Source organism: Rattus norvegicus, chromosome 8 (assembly GCF_036323735.1).
Source record: "Rattus norvegicus strain BN/NHsdMcwi chromosome 8, GRCr8, whole genome shotgun sequence".
Classification (NCBI taxonomy): Eukaryota; Metazoa; Chordata; class Mammalia; order Rodentia; family Muridae; genus Rattus; species Rattus norvegicus.
In genome coordinates this window covers 61,958,280-61,966,902 of record NC_086026.1, presented here as the reverse complement: position 1 = coordinate 61,966,902, position 8,623 = coordinate 61,958,280, and the positions used below count along the sequence as shown (strand labels likewise).

Below are 8,623 nucleotides of genomic sequence, written 5' to 3'. Positions count from 1 at the left end.
TCTGAAGGAACTGTCCATTGTGCAGCCTGTACTGAACCGTTAGCTTAAATGGAATATATTTTTCTTATTGACACAGTTATGAAGATACAGCTGGTGCTTTCCTTCTCTTTGTAGCGCCGTGAATAGAACCCAAGGCCTTTGGCATATCACACAAGTGCTTTGACACTGTGCTGCTCCCCAAGCCCCAGATGACTTTGTGCTCAAATAAATGAAAACAGAATTGGGGGTGGGGGAAGGGTATGGTGTATCATTCATTTATCACAGGAGCAGAAAGAGGAAAATGAGAATATGAGAATTTGGAGTAGGGCCAGATGGGAACCTAGGGTCAGAAGGAGACACCTCAGTTCATGTCAGACCTCAATTCACGACTACAGCTGATAGGAGTGGTTCAGTGGCTTCTAGTATTTCTGTCAGCTTTCCTTCATGACGCCTAGTATAAGGAGCAGGCAGGAACACACACTTCACCACTGTCCAACTCAGTGAGTGAATGTTGCTCACTTTCTAGACTCAGACAAGAGGTAAGCAAGACGGGAGAAAAGAAAGAAAGAAGCACACTTTTAATAAGTTATCTGAGTGCCCTTAAAGACTGTACTGTGTTTAGTTAGTGTCCCAAGCCAGCGTATCCAATTACTCACATACAGAAAAGCACACTCGGTTTTGAAGATGGCTTACTGTAATAGAATACACTATTCCTGTTTCTGCAAGGATCCCAAGCTGGTCGCTCACTGGTCTCTCCGAAGGCTTTTGCAGGCTGCTGAGAGCCTTTTTAGGAGATGTATGCATTTAACTGAAAAGGCTAATGCACCAAGAATCAAGCACTTTGACAAAAATCGAAGTCTACGAAGGGACAGTTTTCGAGAAGTACCTACAATGCTGAGAGTTTTTACGGGTCATTGGTTTCTGCACTCCTCTTCGTAATTTCCCCTTCCCACCCTGCAAGCCCTTGCCTGCTTTGTGTGTTCAGCATGTGGTATCCTCAAAAGAGAAGAGGTGTTCAATACACCGAACGGTTCCTGGGCCTGGAGATGAGCGTGTGGGGGAAGAAATCAAAAGGCAGATGGGCTGACATTCTTTGGTGACTGGCAGAGAGATGCAGTCTTTGATGCATATCTAGGTTCCTGTTTCTGATTCTGCCACAGTTGTGTTGACAAATGTCCTTGCCACCCCCCTAGTAGAAGCAGTTTGTGCTTAGAACCAGAGGCAGAAAAATAGGATTGGGGGGGAAAGCAGGGACTTTGATTAGTCAACAGGAAAAAAGTGTACCCCCAGGGGAGAAGGCTCTCCTGGAGCAAAACTGTACCTGGAGACCGGTTGAGGTTGAAGCACCGAGCAATGGAAGAACTGAAGCCTGCGTCTTCCTAGGCAAAGGAGTGCTTGTGCTGAAGGTGGGTTGCTGACAGGGCGGAGGTGGGGCTGGGGCTGGGGCTGGGGTGGGTGTGCTCTTCCCAGCCCCAAAGCTGGGAATGTGTTGGCGAGTCTGTTATGCCCCGGACAAGGTGTTGGTTATGAGGGCGGGTGGGGGCCTAAGGGGTGGCTTGGAGCCCTGGCGGTGGCTGCCTGACGTCACCGGCCTCTCTGGCAATAGGCTAAGAGCTGAGCTCCCTGTAGCAGCAGCAAAGGCAGCGGCAGCGGCGGCGGCGGCGGCGGCGAGGGCGGCAGCAGCAGCGCGGCTCTGTCTCTGGTCCCAGCGCTCCGTGCTTTCTGCAGCCGCCACTGCAGCCAAGGCGGGGGCTTCTTCTCTGCAACTGGCTGGCCCTTCCAGGTAAGACACAATGGTCGGGATCAAAGCTTCCACGGCCGGGGACCCCAGCGGCAGGATGAGGGTGGGTAAGACCACTCCCGTGGCCTGCGCAGGCACCTCTGGTCAGAGCTTCAGCCCCCGCCCCTGCCCCGGCGGAGGCTAGCGCGTTCCCTTGCTGCTCCGCAGTGCAACAGTTTGCACCTGCCTTTTGGGAGAGGCAAGGGAGCAGCTGTGCTGTCTGCCCGCAGGTCCTCCGGCTTGGTCCTCTGACAGTCTCTGGGCCCTGGGGCCAGGGCCGGGGGAAGGCTGAAGACAAGGTCGGTTCCCCAAACTTTGCAGGCGGGAACCCTTCCCCTTCCAGTTCCTGCTCTGGAAGAAAGAAAAAGGATTCAGGATATTGTCAAGTGGGAGGCTCTGGGAGAATGGGGGGCGGGGGGGCGTTTGGGAGGATGTGCCTACGCTGAGAAGGGTGTTTCAGCTGCTTTTGATAGGGAGAAAGGGGGAGGAAGGCAGCAAGGGAGAAGGCTGGAGAAAGGTCGAGCATGATCCTGTGTGCCAGATCCAGTGGGTCAGCTGTAGCCAGGGACAGAGGCAGTGGGATGTATACCCCTGGGATGGGGACCTTGAGGGTCTGAAGGTCCAGGCTGGAAGTGTTTGGAGAGGAAGGGATGGGGAAGGAGGACTGCGTACAGGGAGCCTGCTTGGAGTGCTGGCGAGAGTGAGATGAGGTCCACAGGACACAAAGAGGGCAGTTGGCTTTCTGGGAAGTATATAGAGAAAGCCGCTGCTGTTGGTGGCAATTAGAAAGTTGTGCAGGGGGCAGGGCAGCTGTCTTCTCTGCTGAGTAACCAGTGTCTCCGCGGTGCTGTACGGGCGCCAGACCCCATCTGAGCCAGCGGAGCAGCTGGCAGCGGTCCTGCGCTGTCAGGAGCGGTAGGGTTGGGTCGGTGGGTTGTGGAGATGACAGCGTCCACTGGAGGGCCGCGTGGCAGTGGTGACAGATCCCTCACTTTCTACGTACTCGCCTTGGCAGTGGCCGAGACCCTAACTAATCCTGTTTTCTTTGCAGCACTGTGCCTGGGGAAAGGAAACAAGATCAAAGAAGATCGGAGACAATCTCCCTGGGGCCACTAGCTCCCGCCCGCTTGCTTGTGGGCAGTTGGTCCTTCAGTCTTTGGCTGGAGCGCTCACTCCCTCCAGCGCTTAGAGAGCAGTTGGGGTGGCGTGGGCTCTTGTCCTCATCTTGGTTGGTGGGAACCGTGTGTTCAACAGAGGAAGCCTGGTGGGCCTGGCCCCTCTCAGCCCAGCGCCGATGAGTGCCAGGGCGCCGAAAGAGCTGAGGCTGGCCCTGCCGCCTTGTCTCCTGAACCGGACCTTTGCTTCCCACAACGCCAGTGGAGGCAGCAACGCAGGTATCCGCAGCTCAGGCGCAGGTGGTGGCACCTGCATCACGCAGGTGGGACAGCAGCTCTTCCAGTCTTTTTCATCCACGCTGGTGCTGATTGTCCTGGTCACTCTCATCTTCTGTCTCATCGTGCTGTCCCTCTCCACTTTCCACATCCACAAGCGTAGGATGAAGAAGCGGAAGATGCAGAGGGCTCAGGAAGAATACGAGAGAGATCACTGCAGCGGCAGCCACGGTGGTGGGGGGCTGCCTCGAGCAGGTGTTCAAGCCCCAACCCACGGAAAAGAAACCCGGCTGGAGAGGCAGCCCCGGGACTCCGCCTTCTGCACCCCTTCCAATGCTACTTCTTCTTCCTCCTCATCCCCTGGTCTCCTGTGCCAGGGTCCCTGTGCACCTCCGCCTCCACCGCCAGTCCCAAGTCCACACGGAGCACACGCAGCTTCCTCCTGCTTGGACACACCGGGCGAGGGCCTTTTGCAAACGGTGGTACTGTCCTGATTGTGCAGCCCCTCTCCTGACCCTTTCCTCATTCCAGCATCTTTACCGTCCTCGCTTTTGTTCTTGCTTTCTTCCTTTTCCGTTCTCCTTTGACCCCCGTTTTCTCTGCCCTCTTTCCTTACCTGGCCACCCTTTCACTGTCTCTCCTCCGCCGAGGCACTGTGCGGTATTTGTAAATATTGGGCGAGGAAAGTCTCAGAGGAAGAAATAACACTGATAAATACTTTATTGATATTTATAGTAATTATTATACTATTAATAACACAGTCCAAGCGCATGACAAATCACATAATTTCTCATTGTCAATGAAGGCTGCATCTTCCCTCTCCACCCCGTGCCCCCCTCAGTAAAGAGGAGAAACCGCACAAGCTACCAAATATCTAAAAGACATTGACACCTAAGCAAAGGATGGGAGGGGACCGGGGTGTTGTATATAGCTGTCAAGTGAAAGTTTAGTCACCTTTTTGCCCCTCCCTCACGGGCTTTCTCTTTTCCTTTAGCTTGTCTCCCTCCCCTTTCCTCACCTTCAGCTGGGCTCAGGCAATAGTATATTATAAAGGGAACATCTACAGAAAGCACCAGAGACCACATAGAAGGTCCCAGAAAAACGTTTAGGACAGGTAACCCCTCTCCAGTCAGTCATCCTCTCACTTTTTGGTGTCCTCCTCGGGCAGAATTTGAGTTTACTTTTAGAAATTATCTCTCGCTGGCCGAGCGCAGAAAACAAAAACCATACTATCTGCTTTTGCTACCCGTTAGGCCCCACTTGCACACTTGACTGGTGGTCATTTTGTTCTGTTCTGGTTTTTGGTTTTGGGGGGAGTGTCTTTTTGGTTTTGTTTTGGACCTCAGAGAATCGGGAGCTGTCCAGCCAGGTCTGGTGCTGAATATGTCTCATCTTCATGGTTACTTCCTCTGGTTGTGCAGACCAAAGAAGGAGCTGTTTTGGAAAGTGATCGTCTTGGTTTTGATTGGTTTCTTTCTTCTTCTTTTCTACAATTGGATTAGCGTGTGCTATTGTTTTTCTTATCATTATACATTATACATTGTATAAGTTACCTTTATGTGAAAAAAAAAAGTATTAGGTAATGTGCAGTTTTGAAAATGCAGTATCTAACCAGCCACTATGTTTCTGTTTTATTTTTAGAACAAGTGCACCTTTGTTATATATTATTATATCGGTACCAAATACAGAAGAAAACTATAGCTCTGTGATATAGCCTCCAAACTGTATATTCTTGTTCTGACTTTCCAGCTGTTGATAGAATGGTTGCCACTGGCTGAGGAAGTCAGTGGTTCAGGCCTGCCTGGCTTCTGCTGTTTCCGGAAGTGTTCTTTTGTATTTTACTCTGTAGTAGACTATTATAAAATGATGACACCCGTGTTTCCCCCTTTTCTTTTGTGAATCACAGAAACAACCACAACAGAAAACAAATAATGGATGTGCTGGGACGCCATCTATTAAAAACATGGTTAATCTTTAAACAGTGCCTGTGGTCCTCTGCATGCAGTTGCCACCTGGAGGCAGTGCCGTGTGTGCTTGTACTGTATGCATTTGGGGGGAAAGACTGGTGGAGATGTTGGGCAATTTGGATGACAGGACATAACAACTTCTAAGTTAAATCCATAGATGCTTACAGGATAAAACTGTTTATAGCTTGCTTAGTTATGACTCTGTGCCTGCATCCGATAGACGGGGAAATCTTCCTTCTTCCCAAGTCTGGCCTAATTAACCACCCCGAACACCTAGAGAATGTTGAGGAAAAAGGAAAGCATGAGAGAAGATAAATCTCTTTTGTCCTCTCTTTAAATGTCAGATAAGTCCATCTATGTGACACTTTGCTGCTTGGCTAAGGCAGTGGGACCCCACATATCCCTCTCCCAAGCCACTAGCTGCCCTCTCCGCTGTGTCTTGTTCCAAGTTGTATGGGCTTAATATTCCGAGCAATTATTGCCTCTAATGTTTTTGGTTATATATAAAGTTTTCCAAGCTCAGTCTGTCTCTTTATAAAATAATTTAATAAGGTTGATTTAGTCACCCATAGATATCATCTAAGTCCTTTTATGAAGCACAGAAGATCTTCATTTAAGCATGCTATGTGTATCGTTAGGAAGACCAGGTATAATCTTTGGATACAATTATTAAACAATGAACCAGATTCTCTCCAGTGCCTTAGTCACTTCCTAGTAACAGGTCAGAGTGCATTCACTCCCTTGGGCCATCAAGGAAGCTGTTAGTGTATCGGAGCTCTACACTGTACAACAGAATGGCTAAGGCACTGTGAAGGAGACTGTCCACTAAATCTCTTTAACTTGCCCTCATCCAACTGTAGTTCTTAATACCTTCTTCCAGAATGCGTTTTGGATGTGAAATCTGAATAGGATCAGGAACCCAGAAGGAAGGTTCATCATTTCAAATGAACTCTACTTAAGTGCATAGATATTACTTTCTTCCCATTATTTGGTGCACTCTTTTTACAGTAAATAAGTTCCCATTTTATTAAAGCAATAAGATATTATGTTTTGAGCAGTGCTAGATGCTGATTCCACTTCCTTGGTGCTGAAGCGACTCATGTGTTCCTGCCTTATGAATCAGTGCATTCAAGGCATGCAATAATAATCCCCTTCCAAGAAGCAGACTGTACACCCTGGAGGGCAATGTCCTACATACCTTTTTTTCCCAGAAGGAATAGAGTGAACTAAGAAATAAACTAATTATGTGTATTTAAAAAAAACATCTTGATACCTCTAACCATAAGCACACATCTGTAATGTGCTATTATTGTGCACCTTTAAATGTATATGCCTTTTCCCCATCCATTAACTAGGGTTTAATATTTTAATAGTGTCCAGTGTAAAGAGGATGCAGCTCGTCAATCACATTTCATACTGAGTTTAATATGCTGTGAACCTGGTGGCATCACACAAGATTTCTGTGAGCTAGAATGAGAATTACATGAAATTCTTGTAGGCCAGATCCCACACCAAATTATTGTAGTAAGCATACGGCAACGCAGATTTCTATAGAGTCTGCTTAGACTGCTGCTTAGAGAGCTTAACTGACCCATACGACATTCGAGGTTTCATTTTTATGAGACAAAAGGCAATATGAAAAATAGCTAAATTTACTCTAAGGATTTTATTTACTGCTGTCCCGTCAAACTAATTGCTCCAACCCTCTATAGCTACAGCTCGGTTCCCGCACTTGCTATTCAGTATTAATAAGGTAGCATGCTTGATTCTTACTGTTTTAAAAATGAGAAAAAATAGAGAGAGAATGCCAATATGTCAACTGTACGGGACTCTGACTCTTGAAGATGAAGATGGATATAATCTTTAGAATTTATATACACCCATAGATATGTATTTATATATGCATACATTTTGTACAAATTTACAACGGACTTTTTGTATTCTCTTTTCTGTCATTATGAGTATGAGACTGAAACCAAATAGTTGCTCCATCCTCTGATCCAGAGAGGATCCGAGGAGTCAGGCGTATGCATGCACTTGGTTCTCTGAGGTCAAATCGGAATGGCTTTCTCTTTATTTAGTGGAAGGGGAGAGTCTTCCTTGGCTTGGGGAATTGGTAATTAGATAAGCTTCCTTTCCTCTATTAGTGACTCAAATGTAGCAATGATAATGAAGTCATGACCATCTCTATGTGGTCCAGCTATTTGGATGGATCAGAAATCTATCTATCTATCTACAAGAGCATTGGAGCCATCTTGACCACAATCATGGATTTCAATTCGATTTTTCCTTTTCCCTTTCAACTTATACGTTGTATGAGATACAACATATACCTGCATATGTAAAGGTAAAATGAAACTATAACTATTATTTGTTTAGTTTGACAAGTAGCGTTTTGGAAAACATGGACAAGTTAGCTTTAAAAATTACTGGGCATTTGACTTTTTAACCCTTCCTGTCTGTAGCCATTGAATTGATTAGATACTTACTAAAATTTCTTTTTCCAATGCATAGGCATAGGTTTTAAGTGCTTTATGTGGAAAATTGCTGAGAAATTACTAACTGATATTATCTGAGAGTTATGGGCTAAATTGGAACCAGAAACTTTAACATGGCTTCTAAAGTCTACTCCCAGGAGTACCTAGGCTTTGGACTGGAATCTGAAAAGCCACTTATTCATGTTTGGACGTTGCGGTGTGGTTCACAGATGTTCATGCAAAAATGAGTTGCCCCATCTACACAGAAAGGTATTTCATCACTGGGATGAATATAAATCTGATTCTGGTTAGTCTTTTTTCCTTATTTGATAACATCTGAGAAGCAGATGTTATGACTTGACATCAATACTTATCAATGCCACCAACCCAATGACATGATTGGTGCGGTGTAGGAATGCTTAGTGGAGAATAAGAACTTACTTAGCTTTAACTGAGAGACAGTGCATTATTTGGGTTGCTTTACCCATTTGAGGCAAGATATTTCATTGAGACTTGTGGTCTCACAGGATTGCTGCTACAGAGAGGTTAACGACAGTGTCGGCATCAACAGAAAAAGGTGATTTTTGAACTCTAGTATATCCAATAGATAGAATAAAACAGGTATTAGAAATTCATGAAAAATTTGTTTTGCTTTTATATCAATAAAAGAGTTTTCTTGTTAATTGGCCTTTGGACACAATTTTTCCTTATTAATTTCGTGTACAGCATGCCAGAGTTATAAAATAGCTCATCCTGTTTCACTTAGATACAATTTTCTAAAGGAGATGGTCAATTACAGCTTATCTCTCTTTCTCAGAAACAAGCTGCATCTCAGAAAAGTGGTGTGTGTGTGTGTGTGTGTGTGTGTGTGTGTGTGTGTTTGATATAACCCAGTAAACTGAGTCTACTGTTATAATTCAGTGGCCCTTTTAGGTACCAACTCAACCTCTTAAGGATTTTCCCTCTTTCTTTTCTTTCACTGCTCTAATAATAGCCTAGTTTATCTGGAAGAGATGTGTTCATATCTTT

The 8,623-nt window shown here is 46.2% G+C and overlaps 1 protein-coding gene across 4 annotated transcripts; it reads left to right on the top strand.

The window, feature by feature from the left end:
* The first annotated feature begins 783 nt into the window (after positions 1-783).
* On the top strand, positions 784-8,277 carry C8h11orf87 (similar to human chromosome 11 open reading frame 87). 4 transcript variants are annotated; one of them, XM_017595396.3, is made up of 3 exons: positions 784-1,385; positions 1,586-1,762; positions 2,811-8,277. In XM_017595396.3, exon 3 carries the CDS (start codon positions 3,054-3,056, stop codon positions 3,642-3,644), a length of 591 nt encoding a protein of 196 aa, XP_017450885.1. In that variant the 5' UTR covers positions 784-1,385; positions 1,586-1,762; positions 2,811-3,053; the 3' UTR covers positions 3,645-8,277. The 4 variants fall into 4 exon arrangements, with proteins under 4 accessions (XP_017450885.1, NP_001096824.1, XP_008764421.1 ...); NM_001103354.2 differs by lacking the exon at positions 784-1,385 and having other exon boundaries at positions 1,631-1,762; XM_008766199.4 differs by lacking the exons at positions 784-1,385; positions 1,586-1,762 and adding an exon at positions 1,875-2,058.
* The last annotated feature ends 346 nt before the right edge of the window (positions 8,278-8,623 follow it).